Consider the following 26800-nt stretch of genomic DNA (forward strand, 5'->3'; position numbering starts at 1 on the left):
CATTGAGAACTGCTCTCAATTCCAGAATGTTTATTGGCAGGAGACTCTCCTCCTGACTCCATTGTCCCTGAGCCTTCAGAGAATTCCAGACGGCACCCCAACCTAGAAGGCTGGCGTCTGTTGTTACAATTGTCCAGTCTGGTCTGCTGAATGGCATCCCCCTGGACAGATGTGGCCGAGAAAGCCACCATAGAAGAGAATTTCTGGTCTCTTGATCCAGATTCAGAGAAGGGGACAAGTCTGAGTAATCCCCATTCCACTGACTTAGCATGCACAATTGCAGTGGTCTGAGGTGTAAGCGAGCAAATGGCACTATGTCCATTGCTGCTACCATTAGGCCGATTACCTCCATGCATTGAGCCACCGATGGGTGTTGAATGGAATGAAGGGTGCGGCAAGCACTTTGAAGTCTTGTTAACCTGTCTTCTGTCAGGTAAATCTTCATTTCTACAGAATCTATAAGAGTCCCCAGGAAGGGAACTCTTGTAAGTGGAACGAGTGAACTTTTCTTTTCGTTCACCTTCCATCCATGTGACCTTAGAAATGCCAGTACTAACTCTGTATGAGACTTGGCAGTTTGAAAGCTTGAAGCTTGTATCAGAATGTCGTCTAGGTAAGGAGCTACCGAAATTCCCCGCGGTCTTAGTACCGCCAGAAGAGCACCTAGAACCTTTGTGAAGATTCTTGGAGCTGTAGCCAATCCGAATGGAAGAGCCACAAACTGGTAATGCCTGTCTAGAAAGGCAAACCTTAGATACCGGTAATGATCTTTGTGAATCGGTATTTGAAGGTAAGCGTCCTTTAAGTCCACTGTGGTCATGTACTGACCTTCTTGGATCATGGGTAAAATTGTCCGGATAGTCTCCATTTTGAATGATGGAACTCTTAGGAATTTGTTTAGGATCTTTAAATCCAGTATTGGTCTGAAAGTTCCCTCTTTTTTGGGAACCACAAACAGATTTGAGTAAAACCCTTGTCCCTGTTCCGACCGTGGAACTGGATGGATTACTCCCATTAACAATAGTTCTTGTATGCAGCGTAGAAACGCTTCTTTCTTTGTTTGGTTTGTCGACAACCTTGACAGATGAAATCTCTCTCTTGGAGGAGAGTGTTTGAAGTCCAGAAGGTATCCCTGAGATATTATCTCTAGCGCCCAGGGATCCTGGACATCTCTTGCCCAAGCCTGGGCGAAGAGAGAAAGTCTGCCCCCCACTAGATCCGATCCCGGATCGGGGGCCCTCAATTCATGCTGTTTTAGTGGCAGCTGCAGGCTTCCTGGCCTGCTTGCCCTTGTTCCAGGACTGGTTAGGTCTCCAGCCTTGTCTGTAGCGAGCACCAGATCCTTCTTGTTTTGGAGTAGTGGAAGATGATGCTGCTCCTGCTTTGAAATTCCGAAAGGAACGAAAATTAGACTGTCTAGCCTTAGGTTTGGCTTTGTCTTGAGGTAGGGCGTGGCCCTTACCTCCTGTAATGTCAGCGATAATTTCTTTCAAACCAGGCCCAAATAAGGTCTGTCCCTTGAAAGGTATATTAAGTAATTTGGACTTAGAAGTTACATCAGCTGACCAGGATTTTAGCCACAGTGCTCTGCGCGCTTGAATGGCGAATCCGGAATTCTTAGCCGTAAGTTTAATTAAATGTACTACGGCTTCCGAAATGAATGAATTAGATAGCTTAAGTACTCTAAGCCTGTCTGAAATGTCGTCCAGCGTAGCTGAACCAAGATTCTCTTCTAGAGACTCAATCCAGAATGCCGCTGCAGCCGTGATCGGCGCAATGCATGCAAGGGGTTGCAATATAAAACCTTGTTGAACAAACATTTTCTTAAGGTAACCCTCTAATTTTTTATCCATTGGATCTGAAAAGGCACAGCTATCCTCTACCGGGATAGTGGTACGTTTAGCTAAAGTAGAAACTGCTCCCTCCACCTTAGGGACCGTTTGCCATAAATCCCGTGTGGTGGTGTCTATTGGAAACATCTTTCTAAATATTGGAGGGGGTGAGAACGGCACACCGGGTCTATCCCACTCCTTAGTAATAATTTCAGTTAGTCTTTTAGGTATAGGAAAAACGTCAGTACTTGTTGGTACAGCAAAATATTTATCCAACCTACACATTTTCTCGGGTATTGCAACTGTGTTACAATCATTCAGGGCCGCTAACACCTCCCCTAGTAAAACACGGAGGTTTTCCAGCTTAAATTTAAAATTTGAAATATCTGAATCCAATCTGTTTGGATCAGAACCGTCAGCCGCAGAATGAAGCTCTCCGTCCTCATGTTCTGCAAGTTGTGACGCAGTATCTGACATGGCCCTAACATTATCAGCGCACTCTGTTCTCACTCCAGAGTGATCACGCTTGCCCCTTAGTTCTGGTAATTTAGCCAAAACCTCAGTCATAACAGTAGCCATATCTTGTAATGTTATTTGTAATGGCCGCCCAGATGTACTTGGCGTCGCCATATCGCGCACGTCCCGAGCGGGAGATGCAGGTACTGTCACGTGAGGCGAGTTAGTCGGCATAACTCTCCCCTCGTTGTTTGGTGAAATTTGTTCAATTTGTACAGATTGACTTTTATTTAATGTAGCATCAATACAGTTAGTACATAAATTTCTATTGGGCTCCACCTTGGCTTTAGTACAAATAGTACAGGTCTCATCTTCTGAATCAGACATGTTTAACAAACTAGCAAATAAACTTGCAATTTGGAAATACTATACAAGTAAAATACAATGAAAAAAAAACGAACTGTGCTTGAAAAGCACTGAATATATATAACAGATGAAATCAATCAGCTTTGTAAAACAAAATGCAACTTAGTAAAGGCTTGTACCCAGTAGCAAGAAATAACTAACCCTGAGGCATAAAAAAGTTAAAGATTAAACGTTTTTTTATCACAGTCAACTACAATCTTACAGCTCTGTTAGATTACTTCCCTCAAATTAGCTTTGAAGATCCCTGGGTTCTGTAGAGATAAACCGGAACATGCAGGAAAAAACAATGAGCTTTTGACTGAAATTTTTGATGCGTAGCAAAAGCGCCAAAAAAGGTCCCACCCCCTCACACACAACAGTGAGAGAGATTAAAAACTGTCATAATTAGATCCAGCAACTGCCAAGTGGAAAAATAGTGCCCAAACATTTTATTCACCCAGTACCTCAGAAAATGAAAACGATTTTACATTCCAGCAAAAACGTTTAACATAATTAAGAATTATTAAAAAGCCTGTTGTATTTCTATTAGGCTAAAATCTTATATACACAGTGTAATTCCAGTGAAGTACCATTCCCCAGAATACTAAAATGTAAATTATACATACATGATATAATGTCGGTATGGCAGGATTTTCTCAGCAATTCCATTGTTAGAAAATAAAAACTGCTACATACCTTTTTGCAGAATAAACTGCCCGCTGTCCCCTGATCTGAAGTTTACCTCTCCTCAGATGGCCGAGAAACAGCAATATGATCTTAACAACTCCGGCTAAAATCATAGTAAAAACTCTGGTAGATTCTTCTTCAAACTCTACCAGAGAAGGAATAACACACTCCGGTGCTATTAAAAAATAACAAACTTTTGATTGAAGAAATAAACTAAATAAAATCACCATAGTCCTCTCACACATCCTATCTAGTCGTTGGGTGCAAGAGAATGACTGGGGGTGACGTAGAGGGGAGGGGCTATATGCAACTCTGCTGGGTGAATCCTCTTGCACTTCCTGTTGGGGAGGAGTAATATCCCAGAAGTAATGATGACCCGTGGACTGATCACACTTAACAGAAGAAATATAGTTTGATATGGTGTATGTTTTGCATAGTGTTTGTGCACTGTTTTTAATTATTTCAAAGTTTCCTTTGGTTTTTATTGGAAACAGCGTATTTTAACTCCAAGTCAAATCTATGGCTGATATATTCATTGGTTCATAAGTTTGCACTGTTCCATAAACTGATATTACTCTTTCGAGCAATTCTGCTTAAATTTAAGGTTTTAAACTTTCTATATACCATAGATCTAGGTTATATTACATAACCCCTCTTATGTTCTGCTGCTGCATTAATTCAAAGTATGCTTTACATATTAAAGCTCAGGTGTATCCAGGCTTCACACTAGTGAGATATATTTACGGCAAGATTAATATTTAACAAAGGCTGGTTAAATTTGTATACATTAAGTTATAATATTTTACTGTTTGTAGCTTTAATGATTAAAGAAAGCCGATATCGCTCTTACTGCTCCTTAATTTTATGTAATATATTACACCCAGCTTGAGTGGCTGGTTTGCCGCTTAAATAAATAAACACAGGAAGCCAGTATGGCACATTCAGCTCTTTGCTTTGCGATAGTGTGACCAATGGGACAAATTGTAAGCTTAGGTGGTCACACTATCGCAAAGCAAAGAGCTGAATGTGCCATACTGGCTTACTGTGTTTATTTATTTAAGCGGCAAACCAGCCACTCAAGCTGGGTGTAATATATTACATAAAATTAAGGAGCAGTAAGAGCGATATCGGCTTTCTTTAATCATTAAAGCTACAAACAGTAAAATATTATAACTTAATGTATACAAATTTAACCAGCCTTTGTTAAATATTAATCTTGCCGTAAATATATCTCACTAGTGTGAAGCCTGGATACACCTGAGCTTTAATATGTAAAGCATACTTTGAATTAATGCAGCAGCAGAACATAAGAGGGGTTATGTAATATAACCTAGATCTATGGTATATAGAAAGTTTAAAACCTTAAATTTAAGCAGAATTGCTCGAAAGAGTAATATCAGTTTATGGAACAGTGCAAACTTATGAACCAATGAATATATCAGCCATAGATTTGACTTGGAGTTAAAATACGCCGTTTCCAATAAAAACCAAAGGAAACTTTGAAATAATTAAAAACAGTGCACAAACACTATGCAAAACATACACCATATCAAACTATATTTATACTATCATCCACCCTGGCAATCATATAGGCCATACTAACAATACAATGCCACTATATAATTAATTTTTTGAAGACCAGTATATCAGAACTATAGGTTATATACAGGAATATAAAACCAGAGAGGTAAAATAAATTTAGTTGGCAAGTTGTAATTTTCTGACAAGCCATATATAAGGCTATCAACACTTAGAAAATATATTTTTATTCAATAAGAATAAAAGTTATATTTTATAACTAAACTTTAATGTCTTGACACTTGAGAGAAATATATAAGACAGTGTATAGAAGCATTCCCTTTCTGACGTAGGTCACATGTTGTGACATGTCATTTCAAAGACTAGTTACTGTCATAAATTTATTATGAGGTAAATAGGGTTGAGTTGTTATTAGTTAAAGCCAATTAGCGACAGATATTAGCAGATTTAGCCTTGAGAAGTCTGCAGGTTGCATTTCAAGGTCAGAGTTAGAAACTGCTCAACTTTCAGAGCTAAATTACATGAAAAGGGAGCAAAATAAATAATGAAAACATCTTGCAAAGTTGTTTCATTATGTATAGCTTAACGATTTACATATAAATCACACAGGTGTTTATTGTACCTTTAATGTCTGGGGTAGTGCATGAAGGTGTTTAGTGTTGACTTTTAGGTAGGCAAAAAGCTTCCAGACATTTAATAACACTTTGTTAATAATAAATATTAAAAATAATATTTCCAGGGAAGCTCTGATTTGAATAGTTGTTCCACACTTTGGGTAATTCATTTTCCATTTCACAGAACGAGGACAGAATTTATAAATGTATATTTATGTAAATATATATATATTTTTACACACTGTGATCAGATTCCACAGTATTTGGACACCTATAAAGAAGGTTATACAATGAGCTTATCACAGTTCTTTTTGTCATGGAGGATGCCAGCATCACATCGCTGAGTAGCCATTGATGTTACTACTTCCCAGTAGTTCATGAGTGGACCATAACATAAAACATTCAAGGCTGTTTATCAGAGAATTTCCTTCATAACTGCAGAAAAAAAGTACAGTTCAGCATATGGTAGAAATAATCTAAATGTCTTCACAGTACTTGGACACCTACAAATAAACTTCCAATATAACGAGCTTATTACAGCTCATTTTTCACGAAGAACACAAACACCAGCATCACATCGCTGAGTAGCCATTGATGTCACTACTTCCCAGTTGTTGATGACAGGATCATAACATTCAACGCTGTTTAGCAGAGAATTTCCATCATAACTGCAGGGAAAAAAAATACAATTTAGTATAAACAAGATAAGAATATACATTTCTGCACATTCTTACATTTGAAAGGTTGTGCATTGCATTTGTTACTATGGATAATTGGCAAGAGATTTATCCTTACCTCCAAATAAAACTACGGTATGCTGAAATCCCTGTCTTGTAAATGGTGACTTATTACGTTCCTACTTTTCTCTTTCTATTTTTGTAGTCTTTATTTATTTTTAAGGGACTGCATTCCTGTCCCTTTAAAGGGTTATATTTAAATATTTAAATTGAGAATCAAAACTATAAGTATATCTCCTTATAACTTCTCATATGCTTATACATTTCTGCACATTCTAAATTACAGGACATAAAGGAATACATTATTACCACCTTAATTATCACTCAGAATGTAAGAATTTTTTTTTACTTCTCATTAATGCATTTTTTTCCCTTGTATTTATGAAGATGTTTCTTTATATAAAGAACAAATATACATCTAGAGATACTTTTTAAAAGTAAAAAAACAACCAATAAAGATGTATCCCTTAAGGTTTGCCTCTGCAGAGGACAACACAATTAGAAATTATATAACCTATAGCAGAAATTTCTATATTTTGGCCTGTAGGCTAGCTAATATTTAGATGGTGAAATTCCTTCCCAGTAGGGACAGAACCACACCCCATTTACGTGTATAAAGATAAAGGTGTCCTCATTTACCTTAACCTTTCATTATAGGACAGAGACAAAGGATTGGAATCCTGTTAAGTATTAACTAGGATATAGGTCAAATATAGACATTTCTGCTGTTGATTATATCATTTTAGTTAATAATTACCAGGTGAGATGAATATAAAGCAGTGCAATATAAGGGTGGAAATAAAATAAACAAGACTAAAATATAAGTTACTATGACAAAATAGAAAAACATAATTTATTCTTACCTGATAAATGTATTTCTTTCTTGACACGGTGAGTCCACAGATCATCTTAATTACTGTTGGAAATATCACTCCTGACTTTAGTCAGTCAACCAAAGGGAAAGGAGAAAGGAAGTAATTTAAGGTGCAGAGGTGCCTGAAGTCTATAGAAAAGCAAACTGCCTGAAAAACCGGGCAGGCCGTGGACTCACCGTGTCAAGAAATAAATACATTTATCAGGTAAGAATAAATTATGTTTTCCTTCTAATGACACAGTGAGTCCACGGATCATCTTAATTACTGTTGGGAACCAATACCCAAGCTAGAGGACACGGATGATAAGGGAGGGACAAGACAGTTAACCTAAATAGAAGGCACCATTGCTTGAAGAACCTTTCTCCCAAAAGAAGCCTCTGCTGAAGCAAAAATATAAATTTTTAAAAATTTAGAAAAAGTATACAAAGATGACCAAGTCGCAGCCTTGCAAAGCTGATCTACAGAAGCTCCATTTTTGAAAGCCCAAGAAGATGAAACAGTCCTCGTGGAATGAGCTGTGATTCTCTCAGGAGGCTGCTGACCAGCAGTCTCATATGCCAAGCGAATAACACTCCTCAACCAACACGAAAGAGAAGTAGCCGTAGCTTTCTTACCCTTACGCTTCCCAGAAAAAACAAAAAATAAAGAAGAAGACTGGCGAAAATCCTTAGTCGCCTGCAAATAATATTTCAATTCACAAACCACATTCAGGTTGTGCAACAAACCTTATGACACAAAGAAGGAACATCAATCTCTTGATTAATATTCTTATCAGAAACAACCTTGGGAAGAAAACCCAAGGCAGTACCTTATCAGAGTGAAAAATAAGAAAAGGCAATTCATACTGTAAGGCTGAAAGCTCAGAAACTCTTCGAGCTGAAGAAATAGCCACCAGAAACAAAACCTTCCAAGATAACATCTTAATATTCAAAGAATGCATAGGTTCAAACGGAGCCTGTTGAAGGACTATAAGTCTACTACTCCACCTTGGAGTCTTAATTTGGTTCTTAAACAAAGGCCTAATTCTAACCAAGGCCTGACAAAAAAAAAAGAACATCTGGCACATCCGCCAGGCGCTTGTGCAATAAAATAGATAAAGCAGAAATTTGACCCTTCAGGGTACTAGCAGATAAACCTTTCTCCAAACCCTCCTGGAGAAAAGACAAAATCCTAGGAATCCTAACTATACTCCACAAGTAGCCTTTGGTTTCACATCAATACAAATATTTACGCCAAATCTTATAATAAATCTTCCTAGTCGCAGGCTTATGAGCCTGAATCATAGTCTCAATGACTGACTCAGAATAACCACGTTTAGAAAGAATCAAGCGTTCAATCTCCAAGCAGTCAGCTTCAGAGAAACGAGATTTGGATGAAAGAAGGGACCCTGCAGAAGCAGGTCCTTCCTTAATGGAAGACGCCAAGGTGAAAGGGAAGACATCTCCACCAGATCTGCAAACCAGATTCTGCGAGGCCATGCCGGAACAATGAGAATCACTGATGCCCTCTCTTGTTTGACCCGAGCAATGACCCGAGGAAGAAGAGCAAACGGAGGGAACACATATGCCAGACTGAAAGTCCAAGGAACTGCCAGAGCATCTATCATTATAGCCTGAGGATCCTTTGACCATGACACGTACCTCGGGATCTTGGCATTCTGACGAGATGCCATGAGATCCAACTCCGGCTGCCCCCAACTGAGAATCAAGCTGGAAAATACCTCTGGATGAAGTTCCCACTCCCCCGGATGAAAAGTCTGTCTGCTCAGAAAATCCGCTTCCCAATTGTCTACCCCTGGAATGTGGATAGCAGTCAGACAACAGTTGCAAATCTCCGCCCACTGAATAATCTTGGCTACCTCTGTCATGCCCAAGGAACTTCGTGTTCCTCCCTGATGTTATGTTGTGCGACTGAAACCTGATAAACTGGACTGAAGCTAGCCAACTGAAGAGCATTGAAAATTGCTCTCAGTTCCAAAACATTTATTGGAATAACCAACTCCTCCCGAGTCCATAGACCCTGAGCCCTTAATGAACCCCAGACAGCACCCCAGCCCAGCAAACTGGCATCCGTGGTTACAATCACCCAGGCAGGTCTGCGAAAGCAAGTTCCCTGTGGAGAAGATCCTGAGACAACCACCATGGAAGAGAATCTCTGGACATCTGATCTAGAACAATCTTTGCAGATAGATCTGCATAATCCCCGTTCCACTGCCTGAGCAAGCATAACTGCAGAGGTCTGAGATGGAACCGAGCAAACGGAATGATGTCCATGACTGAAACCATCAGACCAATAACCTCCATGCACTGAGCCACTGACGGCCAAGGAAGGGACTGAAGAGCAAGACACGTATTGAAAATCTTTGACTTTCTTTCATCTCTAGAGAATCTATAATGGTCCCCAAAAATACCACTATGTAGCCGGAATTAAGGAACTTTCTCCTAAATTCACCTTACAACTCTGTGTGGGAGTTTGCTAGTTGAAAAAATGGAGCCTGAACTAGAATGTTGTCCAGATAAGGAGCCACTGCAACACCCTTCAATCAAAGCACCGCCAACAATGCTCCCGGTACCTTTGAAAAAATTCTGGGAGCTGTTGCCAGACCTAAAGGAAGAGCTACAAACTGAAAATGTTTGTCTAGAAATGCAAATCTTAGGAACCTGTGATGATCCCTGTGAATGGGAATATGCAGATATGCATCCTTTAGATCCACTGTGGTCATGAACTGACCTTCCTGAACCAAAGGAAGAATGGAACAAATAGTTTCCATTTTGAAAGACGGAACCCTGAGAAACTTGTTTACACTCTTGAGATCTAAAATAGGTCTGAAAGTTCCCTCCTTTTTGGGAACAACAATGAAATTGGAAAAAAAAAACCAGACCCTGTTCCTGAACCGGAACAGGAACTATCACTCCCATGTCGGAAAGATTCTGAACACAACGTAAGAACACCTCTCCCTTTACCTGGTTTACAGATAACCTGGAGAGAAGAAACCTGCCTCTGAGAGGAAAATTCTTTAACTCCAGTTTGTAACCCTGGGACACGATATCTACCACCCAGGGATCCTGAACATCTCGAACCCAAGCTTGAGCGAAGTAAGAAAGTCTGCCCCCCCACAAGATCCATTCCCAGATCGGGGGCAGACCCTTCATGCTGATTTTGAGTCAGCAACAGGTTTCCTGGACTGCTTCCCCTTATCCCAAGACTGATTTGACTTCTAAGATGGCTTGGACTGTTCCTGCTTGGAGGAAGAAGAGGAAGATTTACCAGAGAAGTTACGAAAGGAACCAAAATTACTCTGCCGACCCTTCTGTTTATTTATTTTTATCCTGAGGAAGAGAATGACCCTTCCCTCCTGTAATATCAGAAATAATCTCAGCCAAACCTGGCCCAAACAAGGTCTTACCCTTGTAAGGAATAGACAAAAGCTTAGACTTAGAGGACACATCCGCAAACCAGGATTTTAACCACAAAGCTCTGCGAGCTAAAATGGCAAACCCAGAAATTTTAGCTCCCAACTTGATGACCTGTAGAGAAGCATCTGCAATAAAGGGATTAGCCAACTTCAAAGCCTTGATTTTATCTTGAATTTCTTCAAGAGGAGTATCTTGCTGAATAGAATCAGACAATGCATCAAACCAATATGCCGCTGCCATTGATACCCCTGGTGAACATCAATCTTTTTAAGCAAAGCTTCCAACTTCTTATCAATAGGATCTTTAAAGGAACAGCTGTCCTCAATAGGAATAGTGGTCCTCTTGGTCAGAGTGGAAAATGCTCCCTCCACCTAAGGAACCATCTGCCAAGATACCTTAATAGAATCAGCAATAGACAAAATCTTCTTAAAAATTGGAGAAGGGGAAAAAGGAATTCCAGGCTCATCCCATTCTCGTGCAATAATATCTGAAACACGATCTGGTATAGGAAAAACTTTCACAGAGGAAGGGACATCAAAAAACTTATTAAGTTTACTAGATTTCTTAGGAATAACCATAAAGTGACGCCTCAGAGTCATCCAAGGTAGCCAAAACCTTCTTGAGTAACAAACGGAGGTGCTCCAGCTTAAACCTAAAGGAAAACATAATTTATGCTTACCTGATAAATTTATTTCTTTTTTGACACGATGAGTCCACGGATCATCTTAATTACTAATGGAATTTTCACCTCCTGGTCAACAGGAGGCGTCAAAGAGCACCACAGCAAAGCTGTTAAATAGCTCCTCCCTTCCCTCCCACTCCAGTCATTCGACCGAAGTTAAGTAAAGAAAGGAAAAGCCAAAGGTGCAGAGGTGTCTGAAGTTTACCATAACCCAAAACCCTGTCTTACAAGAACAGGGCGGGCCGTGGACTCATCGTGTCAAAAAAGAAATAAATTTATCAGGTAAGCATAAATTTTGTTTTCTTTTTAATGACACGATGAGTCCACGGATCATCTTAATTACTAATGGGATCCAATACCAAAGCTAGAGTACACCGATGATATGGGAGGGACAAGACAAGGAACCTAAATGGAAGGCACCACTGCTTAGAGAACCTTTCTCCCAAAAGCGGCCTCAGCCGAGGCCAAAGAATCAAATTTATAAGACTTTGAAAAAGTGTGAAGAGAAGACCAAGTTGCAGCCGTGCAAATCTAATCCGCAGAAGCTTCAGTTTTGAATGCCCATGAGAAGAAACAGCCCTCATGGAATGAGCTGTAACCCTCTCGGGAGGCTGCTGTCCAGCAGTCTCATATGCAAATCGTATGATACTCTTCAGCAAAAAAGAAAGAGAAGTAGCCGTAGCTTTCTGTTCCTCACGTTTTCCTGAGAAAATCACAAACACAGAAAAAGACTGACGAAAGTCCCTAGCCGCCTGTAGGTAAAAACTTTAAAACACGGACCATGTCCAAATAGTGCCAAAGTCGTTCCCCTTGAGAATAAGGATTAGGACACAAAGAAGGAACAACAATCTCTTGATTAATGCTCCAATCATAAAACAACTTTAGGAAGAAATCCTAATTTAGTACGTAAAACTACCCTATTTGAATGGAAAATAAGGTAAGGAGACTCATACTGCAATGCCGAGAGCTCTGACACTCTACGAGCGGAAGAAATAGCATAGCAACAAGAAATAAAACTTTCCAAGATAATAACTCAATATCTACTGGACTGCATAGGCTCAAACAGAGCCCCTTGAAGAACTTTGAGAATTAAATTAAGACTCCATGGAGGAGTAACTGGTTTGAACACAGGCCTGATCCTGACCAAGGCCTGACAAAAAGATTGTACATCTGAGACATCCGCCAGACGTTTGTGTAACAAAATAGATAAGGCAGAGATTTTACCCTTTAGGGAGCTTGTCGATAAACCCTTCTCCAAACCCTTTAGGAGAAAAAACTAAATTCTAGGAATCCTAACTCTACTCCATGAGTAGCCCTTGTATTCACACCAATAGAGATATTTACGCCATATCTTATCGAAGATCTTTCTAGATACCAGCTTACGAGCCTGAATCATGGTCTCTATGACCGAGTCAGAAAACCCCCCGCTTGGACAAGATTAAACGTTCAGACTCCAAGCAGATAACTTCAGAAGAGAAAACTAGATTTGGGTGAAGGAAGGGCCCTTGAATTAGAAGGTCCTTCCTCAACGGAAGTCTCCAAGGTGGCAGAGATGACATGTCCACCAGATCTGCATACCAAATCCTGCGAGGCCAAGCCGGAGCAAAGAGAATCACCGACACCCTCTCCTGCTAGATTTGAGCAATGACCCGAGGAAGAAGCGCAAACGGAAGAAATAGGAATGCTAGACTGAAGGTCCAAGGAACCGCCAGAGCATATATCAGTTCCGCCTGGGTGTCCCTGAACCTCGACCCGTAACTCGGGAGCTTGGCAATCTGTCGAAATGTCATGAGATCTAATACCGGTTGACCCCACTTGAGAATCAGGCTGGAGAACACTTCCAGATGGAGTACTCCCCCGGAAGAAAAACCTGCCTGCTCAGAAAGTCCGCCTCCCAGAAATCCACCCCTGGGATGTGGATCGCCGACAGGTAGCAAAAATGGGCCTCCGCCCACTGAAATATCCTGGTTACCTCTGTCTCCGCTAGTCTGCTAATATTACACATAAGCCTCTTCACATTTGTGTTAAACAGCTTATTATGTGATATCCCGGTTGCCTTGCTTAATTATAGGCACCGGGAGCAAAGCATAGAATGCACTGCATCATATTAACGCTGTTATTACACATGTCCCACTGTGACAAACAGCTCATTATGAGATCTCCCGTCGCCATTGCTTAAGCATAGCCACCGTGAGCAAGAGAAAAGACTAAACATCTTCAGAGTAATTCAATAATTCAACATAACATTAGAACCTCTGTTAAAAACTCAATATGAAATCTCCCGGTCAGCTTTAACATTGTGATATGAGACCGCCGAGAGATGAGACACATGTAAACCCCAGTGCCTGAGTCCTAACAGCCCCAACATCCCCTAACATCCCCTAATAGGAGAATCTTTCAAGTTCAATGAGGCCTATAAAAATAAAAAAGTGCACAGACCTTTTCTGAGATTCTCTATCCCAGAAATAAAGTCAGCACTTACCTCATCTTCTGCCTGGCAGCAAGGCAGATCCCAGGTTTAAGAGGTCCTCTCCCTCCCATGGACCTGTAAAGAAAACGAAAGTCCTGAGTAAAATCCCTCAGGTTTTCTTGGTAAGGGCAGCATCAGAATATGGGAGGCGCAGTGAGAATTATGTCCCAAAAGTTCCCATTGCTCTAAAGCCACCAAAGCTCTACTGCAGAGACTGATATGGACTACGGCTACACCCTAGGACAAAGCAGCACAATCTTGTACTACTTTAAAAATAATAAACTCTTGATTGAAGAATCTAATCTAACACCTCACTTTACCACTTCCTATCACTAACGTAGGCAAAGAGAATGACTGGAGTGGGAGGGAACGAGGAGCTATTTAACAGCTTTGCTGTGGTGCTCTTTGCCGCCTCCTGCTGACCAGGAAGTGAATATCCCATTAGTAATTAAGATGATCCGTGGATTCATCGTGTCATTAAAAAAAAAAAAAAACCTTAGGTTCAGAAGAAGGATTTACACTATCAGAATCCGAGATCTCACCCTCAGATGCTACTGAAGTATCTTCCTCCTCAGACTTATGAGAAGAAACACTAGACACAATTGCAACAGAATCAGAAACCTTATACTTCCTCTTGCGCTTCCCCTGTAACATAGGAAAAGCAAACAAAGCCTCAGATACTGCCGAGAATATATGGGTAGCCATATCCTGCAAGGAAAAACTAACCTGAGACGAAACACAGGGCACTGCAGAAGATTGGGACGTATGAGGAGAAAGCTGCAGATAAGCCTGAACAGGAGACTCCTGAACAACATCCGCCCTAGACAATTAAGGCATCCTTGTAATGTAATGTTCTCTCAATACAAGTTGAACAAAAAGGGAGAGGAGGCTCAACATTAGTATTTAAACATAGAGAACAAGCAACAGCTTGCAGGGCCTCTTGGTCTATCTTATTCCAAAGGAAAAAAAACCTTAATCAATAAAAAATTCTAAGTTTAAATCAGAATTTTAATGAAACAAAAAAAAAAAAGTTACTGTCCCTTAAAATTTTAAACAGACTTTTTTTTTTTTAAACTAGAAAATCTTTAAATAAACTGCACAATAAATCTTGCAGCAACAATTTTTCACAAAATGAATGCAAAAGGAGACAAAAACATTATAGTCCCTAAACAGAGCAACAGACCCACAAAAAAAACAACAGGCAACATCCTACAGCCTATCTGACCTCCTTGCTGCCGGAAACAAAGTCAGAAAATAATCCGGACCCCCATACAGACGCACCGGAGAGAACGCTGAACCACCTCTGAGGAGCTATGCAACAGAGCTGCAACATCCAGGAACAACAGGAAACAGCTAAAAGGGCGCCAAAAACGTCCTTGATATCTCAGATAAGCCTGCCTATTGTGGGCGTGGCCTAACAAACCTCCCGGTAGCCATTATTACACAAACAAAAAACATGTACACCAAAGTGAAAACATAATAAACTGAGCCAAACATCCCCAGTGTCTGCAAAACTGCCATACAATAAACCGTTAACCTAGAAGGCTGATTGTATATTTAGACAGAATTAACTGTTAAAGTGCCAAATTCTCCTATATCAAAACAGGGACAGAAATAGGCACTTACCTCAAAAATCTGTCCGGCAGCAGGACAGCTCACTTGGTATGAGACGGGCTTCCTACCTCACATGGACCTGTGGAAAAAAGAAAAGGCTACGTAAACTTACTCAAACTTTCAAACAAGGGCAGCATGAAATTACTTGGGAGGCCCAGTGGGGATTATACCCCACAAGTTCCCAAATGCTTAAAAGCCACCACTTGCTCTACTGAAGAGACTTACATGGACTACAGCTAAACCCCAAAGAAAACCAGAGCAAACTCCCTCTGCTTAAAAAATAACAAACTCTTGATTGAAGAATCAGACACCTATCGTCATCCCTCCTTGCAACTGATACAAGCAAAGAGAATGACTGGGGATTGTGGGTAGGGGGAGTGGTATTTAAAGGTTTTTGCTATGGTGCTCTTTGCCTCCTCCTGCTGGTCAGGAGTGATATTCCCAACAGCAATTAAGATGATCCGTGGACTCACTGTGTCATTAGAAAGAAAAGATTTTTGTGTCTTACTGCATAGGCAGACTGGTAAACATTTAGCTGTAGTGTGACAACATTGTGAGGAGTTTTGCAGACAATAGCTTGACAGATGTTTAAAAGGGAGGTATTATTGTAGTCACCCACAGTGTTGACATGTGTAGAATGGGCCAGAGCTCTTTCACACAATGAAACTATGAAACTGATGAATTTTACTGTTCCTGAGTAGAATTTTATCAGTTCTAGTGGTGGTCTTTCACTTTCTTCCACATGTTCCTTTTCTTTTTGGCGACAACGATCCAGAATCGTTGTCTGCCCTAAGAATTCTTGAAACACTAGATTTTCACAAATAGACGAAAGAAGCAATATCTCTCAAGTCTTAGAAGTGTGATCTTTGAGAGCAATCATTTTTGTCCACTGCCTTAGAGTAATGTCCATTTTCCATACACAAGAATATAAAACTTATCTCACATAGAGCACAAAAACTAGCATTTGTTATAGACACCAGCCCTGAACTGAAGCTGAACTGGCTATTCTTTGTCTAAAACCGGTTTCAGCTAGTCAAGGTCAAACCCCCACAACAGATTAAGGCAGATAAAACTGGTCTGAGCCAACAGCTGTCAACTAACTTAAAATTCCATGAGAACATGAGCTTGTCCCAATTCATTTGCACACCATTGTATCTGGTTACACTTCACCATTTTACTAAGAATCCCTAGGGAAGTGTTAGTGTTTTGTTAGTGTGAAATATAAAATGTGTTTTTGGGTCCCTGGGGTGGAGTATTTGGAGATCAGGTTGGGCCAATACTTCAACAGCTGTTACAGCCAATTAAACTCAAGTGTGACTCATCAGTACTGCTCCAGGGTTTGAAAAGGGAAGCCTTGTTGTGTTTGCTTTCTAATACAAACAATTCTATAAAGGAGGACAGAGGACATGTGTTTTGCTGCATACTATATGTGTGTGTGTGTATGTGTCTTTTTTATAAATAAAAGTGACTCATATACATAGGAGTGGAAAAATATCATTATAGGAAACAAAAATGAGAGCGTAAGGAAGAAGGAAGACTTTTAAAGTAACTTAAATAAAAATCTCACATACCCTTATGTGGCAACAGACTATGTAAACGAAAAGACTTACTCAAGCACAGAACAGGTAAGCTTCTCTGTCAGCAAAAACTGGCAAAATGCACTCCTAAATGTGCAGCTGAAGTCCACAACATTACCGGTGACACAAGATTTGTGTTCAGGGGGCGTTTCCCGTTAGAACTACTAGGCTTAGCCAATCTAATAATGTAGCTACGTTGTTTTAAATGTTCAACTGATTGTAAAAGGTTACAGTATAAAAATTTCACCTTAGCACATTGTATATTGAATATGAAGCATCTTGAAAATTATTACTTGTATGTCATTATGATTAAATGATTGCATTAAATATTAAACAAAAGTCACAGAACTGTTTCCCAGTTAATAACTGTACATACAGTATTATTCTACGTTAAATAATTATTTGCTTGATTACATGTGGCAACATTAAAATTTAAAGTACAAACAAAACTCACCCAGCAATGGAATATAGCCTGCCACGTAGTACTGTTGCTCCAACATAACAGCGGGGTGTGGTCATGCTTGTCATTGTTGTCCAGGAGTCTGTACGGATGTTATAAGCCTCCACAGAGGACAGATGAGCTGTGCCATCAAACCCACCCACCACAAAGATGTGGTCATTCAGTAGAGACACACCAGCACCTGAAGAGAGTAATACCAGTAAGCAGTGGCGTATTTAAGTTTTGTGCTGCCCTAGGCGCTCAGAATTTTGCTGCCCCTGCCCCCTCCCTCCCCCACACATCACACTCATATGCATGCACAAGATACAAATACATATTCATATGCACGCATACACTCACACACAGGGATACACAGCTGCACACACACAAGAATAAACAGCTACACACACAGGGATTCACAGCTGTGGTGCCAGCAGGTATTTTAGAATGCACTAGCATGTGTCCCAAAATGAACAATTTTGCTCTGAAAGTTTTGGGAATCAAGGGATTTAACCTAAGCAGTAAGCTGGTTATACATTTTGTTAAGATCTTCACTGATTAGGAAAATGTTCCAAAAACATGAGGTGCTCAGAAGTTACTAGGTTAGGTTTAGGCATGGTGATAGCAGCGATATGAGAGTTTCAAGGTCTTCTGGAAACACATGGCTTGAAGTGCAAGATTCATCTAGTGATTTAAATTAATTGCATGGTAGACATATTACAATAGTGTATCATGAAGAACATTATAGTTTAGTTAATCATGCAGAAATTACCTTTAAAAACATGTTTATGTATATTTTGATCAACCTATGTTCTGTGCCAACCTACACAGCCCTCTGTACTAACCACTTATCTGTCAGAGGGGGCATGCCAACCAGCAATGCCATCCTTCGCATAACAACCTTCTGCAGCCTTCTCTGACAGCAATAGTATAAGCACATCAACAAAACGGATAACAATCAAGCAGATGAATTAAAAAGAAAATGTAAAAGTACAAAGAGATGAAGAAAGAACTGGGCAGCAAACGAAGACACTTCCCCTTTGAGCACAGGTACAAGGCAGCAGCGTTACAAATGGGGTCAGCGGCATGGCCTGCGGGTTATAGGACCAGTCTTGGGGTACTTACTAGAGTCTAGCCTGGTGTTGTAGGGTCATGGAATAAACCTCACGGAGCTGGCAGGGGATGCGCACAACCGAAAATCCCTGTCCCCATTTTGACTTGCAGCTGCAGCAGTACTACCTCGCTGCCTGGAAAGTCCCTCTTAGAGCTTCCTCTCTTGGAAATCCCCTGTCCTTTCTTGCATTACTTAGCCAGCTGCCAGACAGAGAGGCTCGTTCTTCTGTGAGTGCAACCTGAACCCCATGCCACGCACTTACTTTGTTCTAACAGAGACTACACGTCACTATCAGTGAAAGTAGTCGAGGTGTGTGAGTCTGGCTAGCAAAAGCATCCTGTGTGGAGCCGCGTCCCATCCTAAGCGTGTATATCTCTTTGTCGGCGGTCGCCACTTCAGTGCTGCACCTAATGAAGCCCGGTATCGGCAAAAGCTTTGAACATATTATATATAGACTTCAAACGTTTTTGCTGATACCTGGCTGGCTTCATTAGGTGCAGCAGTGAAGCGGCAGCCACCAAGAAAGAGAGATACACGCAACCGCTTAGGATGCAATACTGCAGTGATGCAGCACCGCACTTGATGCTTCTGCCAGCCAGGAGGTAAACTAAACTGATTTATTGTTGCACGCACGTAGGAGCCTCAGGGTATGGTGGTGGCTGGTATTTCTCAAAGGGGTCGGGGAAGGTTCTCTTCAAGTTGTGCGGCTTGTCTGCGCTTCCGCTATTTGCCACCATGCCACGCCCCCCAAAATTGCCGCCCTCTCCAATCTGCCGCCCTAGGCACGGTCCTTGTCAGCCTATGCCTTAAATGGTCTTTATATAAGCCATAAAACCAAAATCTACGCTTACCAGATAAATTAATTTTTTTTATGATGGCGAGAATAGGCAAGACATCACATGTAGGAAATTACCCAGACCACTATGAGTAGGCAAAAACACTGTAACATACCAGAGCTTTAAATCTCCTACTTTCCCTGAAGCAGGGAAAGCAAAGCGAGACAAATGAAGATGGCAACAAGTACCGTACTGCCACCAACAGTTTATAAGAAAGGGCAGGGCTTGTGGACTCTCCATCAAGTAAGAAGTGAATCATGTAAGCATAAACTGTGTTTTCTTTTATCAGATGTTGAGAGCCTATAAGACATCACGTGTGGGAATCCATACACAAGCAGTAAAGCTAATCAGACCATCATGCATGGGGGGGACATACAGTTAAGGAAGTAAATTACTGATAAGGCACTATGGCTTGCAGCCTCAGAAGAGACATATACTGTACATCAAAGTAATAAAACTTTACCAAAGTATGCAAAGAGGACCAAGTAGCCGCTTTACAAATTTACTCAAATTGGCAACTGCTCTAGTAGAATGAGCCTAATGCGCTCAGGGGAAGTCTTTCCCGCAATCAGATATTGACTTACGAATTAAGCCAAGTGGGTAAGGTAATTTCGATGGCTTTCTGGCCTTTGCAATGTCCAGAAAAACTGACAAATAGAGAAGAAAGTCTATATTCTTCTGTGGCAGCAACATAGAATTTAAAAATTCTCACAACATCCAAGTTCTTAGGAGCTCTTAGGAACTGGGCATAAAGAAGGAACCACAAATTCCTGGTCTGTAGATTACCACCTTAGAAAGAAAAAAAATAGCTAATGCAAAAAAAAAAAAAACCTTTTCCTGATAAAAAATCATCAAAGGAAGTTTGAGAGATAAAGCATAAATCTCAGAATCTCTTCTGGCAGAAGAAATAGCCAAGTGAAAAAGAACCTTCCAGGATAAAAGTTGAAGGTCAACAAATGCAAAAAAAAAAAACCTGAGAAACTCTCAAAACAAAATTAAGATTCCTTGGAGGAGAAACTGGACAAATAACTGGTCTGATTCTGATCAGACAATGAACAAAAGGTCTGAATGGCAGAAATTTAGGCCAAACTCTGTAGTCTGACCATTACAAAAGCTGGCTGAGATGCCTTTATTCAAACCATACTACAGGAATTTTACAACTCTAAGCATTCTAAAAGAATGCCAATGGTATTGTCAGGGTGCCAGGAATCAGACTGAGACGAGAATTGCAAAGATAATCACACCTTTATTAATACCAAAAAATAATTAAAAAGTCCACAAGTCAAATAACAAGCCAGGAGACAAAACCAGAGCTGGAAGTCAGACGAGCCGAGTCAGGAGCCAAAGCGAATAGTCAGACGAGCCGGAATCAGGAACAAGGAGAACAGCAGAGTCAGGAACAAGCCAAGGATCAGGAACCAGGAGGGACGTCAGACAGCCAGGTAATATACAGGAACTCTCACAAACAGGTCTGAGACAACGCAAGGGCAAAGCATACTGAACAGAGGCCCTTTAAATAATAAGTGATGACATCACAATTCTGAGACTGCAACCTGTCTCACATGGATGATGTACACCAGTCTGGCCATAAAAGGGCATGCAGGAAATGAGCAGCATCACACACTATGCACCAGAGTCAGCAAGAGAGGTGAGCAAAATGGCTGCCAGCAGCACATGGCAAACAAAGCAGGGAAAAAACCCTGACAGGTATCCCTTGCAAGCACACTAGGATAAAAAGGTTTTCCAAACCTTATGATAAATATGCCTGGTGACAGGTTCCCTAGCCTGAATCAAGAAAAGCTCCTTTGTCCCTAGTGACTTTGTCAATAATAGCTTCCAGTCCTAGATAGAAGCCGTGTTTAAAAAAAACCATGTGAGCAGACTAAGACTTCAGCAGCATTCTTTGTGTTAATGCATACCATTTCCATGGTTTGCAATTTTCGGGAGCTTAAATTGTCCCTGATTCTGACCACGAGTAGTTTCTCCAAAATAAGTTCCGAAAGGTTGTCATACCAAACCCTAAACATAAATCCTGCAAGCTCAAATGTCCTTCTATGCAAGCTTTCAAGTCAAAAATGTACTATCCTCCAAAGGAATAGTAGTATGTCTGGAAAACATAATTTATATCTTACCTTCTAAATTCCTTTCCATGATCTATTACACCTGGAAATTACCTTTCCTGCCACTAGGTGGAGGCAAAGATTCCCAAACCTCAGAGCTCTATATAAACCCTCCCACCTCTATGGTAATCAGTCTGACCTATAGCCAAGCTTATAGAGGTGAGAATGAAATAGAGCAAAATAAATAGAGGAAATGAGGAGAAAGGGATGTGCCAAAAATATTTAAAACAATACAAAATAAATCAGGGTCTGGTTTTGTGGACTCTTATCACCATGAAAGAAAGGAATTCAGGAGTACATGATCCATTACTCCTTGGAATTAATACCCAAGCTATGGAAGAGGCCACGAGTAATTTTATAAAAATAGGGAGGGATTAAACATCCTTCAATACCATAAGAAAAAAAAAGTCCTAGACAGAAACAACTGCCTGAAACACTTTCCTACCAAAAACATCTTCAGAAGAAGCAAAAACACTGAAATGGAAGAATTTAGTTAACGTACGCAAGGATGGCCAAATAGTTGCTTTGCAAATTTGTTCCACAGAAGCCTCATTCTAGAATGCCCAGAAAGTGGCTATAGAGTGAGTAGAATGAGCCGTAATACGCTTAGAAGGAGACTGCTTCTACAGTACATAAACTATATGGATTAATTGGCTTAATCCAAGAAAACAGAGGAACAGAAGACGCATTCTGAAAATGAACAAACAAAAATGAAGGAGCTTACCTGAAAATGACAAACAAATCAGGAGTTTGTTTGAAATCTCAGAAACCGCAAAATAATATTTCAAAGCCCGACATCATCCCAATTATAAAGAATTATGAAGTTTCTCTGAAGAATTCTTGGATCAGGAAAAGAGACGGAAACACAATTTCCCTACTAATGTTGCCAGAAGAAACAACCTTAGACAAAAAATAAAAATGAAGTCCACAAGACAGCTTAATCCTTATGAAAAACATAATTTATGCTTACCTGATAAATTTATTTCTCTTGTAGTGTATCCAGTCCACGGATCATCCATTACTTATGGGATATTCTCCTTCCCAACAGGAAGTTGCAAGAGCCCACCCACAGCAGAGCTGCTATATAGCTCCTCCCCTTACTGCCATACCCAGTCAGTCGACCGAAAACATGCAGAGAAAGGAAAAACCATAGGGTGCAGTGGTGACTGTAGTTTAAATGAAAAAATTACCTGCCTTAAAATGACAGGGCGGGCCGTGGACTGGATACACTACAAGAGAAATAAATTTATCAGGTAAGCATAAATTATGTTTTCTCTTGTTAAGTGTATCCAGTCCACGGATCATCCATTACTTATGGGATACCAATACCAAAGCTAAAGTACACGGATGAAGGGAGGGACAAGGCAGGTACTTAAATGGAAGGTACCACTGCCTGAAAAAAACCCTTTCTAAGCAAAATTTAAGCCAGCCATGTGGAAAAAAACTAGGCCCCAATCAAGTTTTATCACCAAAGCATATATAAAAACGATTAAACATGCCAGCAAACGTTTTATATTGCAAATTTACAAGAGTATATAACTCTCATAGTAAGCCTGATACTAGTCGCTATTAAATCACTGTATTTAGGCTTAACTTACATTAATCCGGTATCAGCAGCATTTTCTAGCAAATTCCATCCCTAGAAAAACTTATAACTGCACATACCTTATAGCAGGATAACCTGCACGCCATTCCCCCTCTGAAGTTACCTCACTCTTCAGACATATGTGAGAACAGCAGTGGATCTTAGTTACTTCTGCTAAGATCATAGAAACACGCAGGCAGATTCTTCTTCTAAATGCTGCCTGAGATAAAATAGTACAACTCCGGTACCATTTAAAAACAATAAACTTTTGATTGAAGAAAAAACTAACTATCTTACACCACTTTCCTCTTACTACCTCCAGCTGGGTATGGCAGTTAGGGGAGGAGCTATATAGCAGCTCTGCTGTGGGTGGACTCTTGCAACTTCCTGTTGGGAAGGAGAATATCCCATAAGTAATGGATGATCCGTGGACTGGATACACTTAACAAGAGAAAATAAGATAAGAAGGAACACAAGAAAGAGCAGAAAATTCAGACACTCTTCTAGCAGAGAATGGTGACACAGGGTCACCAATTGTTGTACATTGAATAGCACTCAAAAACCCTCAAAACAAACTAGAATGAAAGAGATACAATTGGCGGGTGTTCGAGGGATTGTAATCCCTCGAACACCCGCCAATTGTATCTCTTTCATTCTAGTTTGTTTTGAGGGTTTTTGAGTGCTATTAAATGTACAACAGTTGGTGACCCTGTGTCATCGTTCTCTACAAACAGTTTCCAGTACATAGCACCTATTGCACGTTATAGCAATAAGGTATATTTATCTCTACTTACCCTTTTGAATTTTGCATTAGATCCCTCCTGATTATTAAGTAGTGCCATTGGGCCCTTGTTTTTCCTGTGACTCTTCTAGCAGAGGAAATAGCCAAAAGGAACAAAGCTTTAACACCTACCTTATGCATAGGTTCAAAAGGAGGTGATTGTAAAAACCTCTAGAACCAAGATAAGATTCAAAGGAGGAGAAAAAAACTTTCTGATAAACAACTATCCATTCAATTTCCAAGCCATTAAGCTTAGAGATTTTACATCTTACTAGAAAACAAGGCCTAGAAAAAGAAGATCTCTTCCGAGAGGAAGAGGCCAGGGTTGGCAACTGGAGATCTGAACCAGATCTAAAAACTTCTTCTAAGCCATTTAGTAGCTATGAGAAGCACAGATGCATTCTCTAGCCTAATGTTTATTATTACCCTGGGTCACATTCCCGGAGGAGGAAATACACAAGTCAGCTGAAATGACCAAGGCATCCCCAGAGCATCTGTCTCAAGAGCACTTGGAAATCGGAACCTGGAGAAATAGTGAAGACACAACCTTAGACAAAAAATAAAAAATAAGTCCACATGACAGCTTAATCCTTATGAAAAATAAGATAAGGAGGATCACAAGAAAGAGCAGACAATTTAGACACTCTTCTAAAAGAGGAAATAGCCAAAAGAAACAAAGCTTAACACCCACCTTATGCATAGGTTCAAAAGGAGGTGATTGTAAAAACCTCTAGAACCAAGATAAGAGTCCAAATAGGAGAAAAAGGTTAAATCACAGACTATAGGGGGGGCGTGTCCAAGCTGCGGTTCTGAGAGGACGCATTTTCAAGGGCTCTTGATGATAATCCGCCGATTATCTGCTTAAATTTACAGCATCAATCCTACAAATAATTATATTAATTATTTCTCTCACTGTGTGGGACTCTCTCTAGGTTCTTCTGCTGTATCTATGAATACAGGGTTCTGGAACGGAAAAGAGATGCCTAAGCGGCAGCTTACTCTGTTCTGACCACACAAAACACCAGATCTTACACGGTGACAGATATACCTGTCACAATGGTTGCTCTATCTCCAGCGATCTCCCCATCACCATCAACCACATGGGGTGAAGGCGGTAACAATGGGAGGCAACACAGTATTTGAAGCTGGAATCTCTGCTACAGGCTTTGATTGATAAAGCTCCATCTGCCTGTGCTTTAGGTCTACAGGTAAGCGAGAGGTCTAATTTGACTGAAGGCGCAGAGATTATAGATAAAAATTCCCTGGCTAGCAAAGAAGGAGCTAAAGCATTGGATCCAAACAAGAATTGTGACAGAGAAATCCAGGTACGTCACAAATATACCATCCAGAAGAGTACCTCCCACTGCAAACATGGGACACCTTACACAGTATCAAACATACCAAATGAAGCATTGGATTCAGACACCATATCTATGGAAGAGAAAGGGGACAATCTTTATGCTCAGATATCATTGAGTAACAAGACTATTGGAATGTCTGGGATTCCTCGTATAACAAGAATTACCCTGTTGAAAGGGATACCACCATTTCATCTTAATGGAGGTTCCCAGACGAGCGCAGACACTTCTCATATTCACTATTTTGAACAGAAACAATTCCTTATAGGACTTTACCTTTATATAATCCCTACACTGCTTTTTCAAATACCATAGGACCCAAGAACCGCAAAATTGATGGCAACAATTGCCATATTTATAAGGCTTGTTATGTAACCTTTGTCTTCAGTAAATTAATGTTTATGCATGTATGTTTATTTTTTTTCCTATATGTCCTCAATAAAAATAATTTAAAAAAAAATAAATAAAAAAAAATCACAGAGTATATTTTAGATAATGCCTGAACAAAACTATACACATATGGAACATAGGCAATTTTGCTATGGAAAAAAAAGAGAAGGCCAAAATCTGTCCGAAAGACCTTCCTGCACACCATCCTGAAGAAACTCAAGAATTCTGGAAATCTTAAAAGAATGCCAAGAATAAATATATGATCAGAACAATCAGTTAATCTAGCCAATTTTGGGCTGCATAATTTGTAAAAAGATATATCATTGCATCCGAATGTCCAAGCACTCACTGCTTGTGTTGATCAGTGCCTGGGTGCTCAATAACACAAAATTTAAAAAAATATATACATAATGTAGAGGCACTTACATGGGGAATAAAAAACATTTGTCTTGACAAAGCTGAAACATTTAAAGGGACATAAAACCCAAAATTTTTCTCTTTCATGATTCTGGTAGAATATACCATTTTAAACAACTTTCCAATTTACTTCTGTTATCAATGTTTCTTTGTTTTCTTGCTATCCTTTGTTGAAAAGCTGGGATGTAAGCTCAAGAGTAAGCATGTGTCTACAGAACTATATGGCAGCAGTTTTGCAACAATGTTATACATTAGCAGGAGCACTAGATGGCAGAATTATTTCCTGTCATGTAGTGCTTCAGGCATGTGCACGCTACCTACCTAGGTATCCCTTCAAAAAAGAATAACAGGAGAACGAAGCACATTTGATAATAGAAGCAAATTGGAAACTTTTTTTAAATTGTAATCTGTATCTGAATATTGAAATAAATTTTGGGGGTTTAATGTCCCTTTAACCATATGTTTTAAAAACATAATTTATGCTTACCTGATAAATTAATTTATTTCATGGTGGTGAGAGTCCACGATCCAATACTCTTAGGAATCACTCTTCTCTACCACTAGGAGGAGGCAAAGATTCCCAAACCACAAGAGCTTTATAAAACCCCTCTCACCTACCTTAGTCTAAGGTATAGCCAAGCAAAGTGAGGCAAGAACAGGGAATAAGAGCCATAAAGGAGCAGGGGGAAAAAAGATATGCTGAATTAAAAACGAACCTAAAAAAAAAAGTGTGCTGTCTCGTGGACTCTCACCATCATGAAAGAAATGAATTTATCAGGTAAGCATAAATTATGTTCTTAAAACATATGGTTAAAGGGACATTAAACCCCAAAATTTTATTTCAATATTCAGATAC

The 26800-nt window shown here is 40.0% G+C and overlaps 1 protein-coding gene across 3 annotated transcripts in view; it reads right to left on the reverse strand.

Moving 5' to 3' along the window:
* Window positions 1-5727: 5727 nt before the first annotated feature.
* The window catches only part of KLHL12 (kelch like family member 12), an 89129-nt gene continuing 68056 nt past the window's right edge, over window positions 5728-26800 (reverse strand). For all 3 annotated transcript variants that reach the window (XM_053706908.1, XM_053706906.1, XM_053706907.1), the window contains exons 11-12: window positions 17359-17545; window positions 5728-6201 (exon numbers count right to left, since the gene is read on the reverse strand). In XM_053706908.1, coding sequence (XP_053562883.1) covers window positions 6075-6201; window positions 17359-17545 — 314 coding nt within the window. In that variant the 3' untranslated portion in view covers window positions 5728-6074. The remainder of the gene's footprint in view (window positions 6202-17358; window positions 17546-26800) is intronic.

This window comes from Bombina bombina, chromosome 3 (genome assembly GCF_027579735.1).
Source record: "Bombina bombina isolate aBomBom1 chromosome 3, aBomBom1.pri, whole genome shotgun sequence".
NCBI classification, from domain to species: domain Eukaryota; kingdom Metazoa; phylum Chordata; class Amphibia; order Anura; family Bombinatoridae; genus Bombina; species Bombina bombina.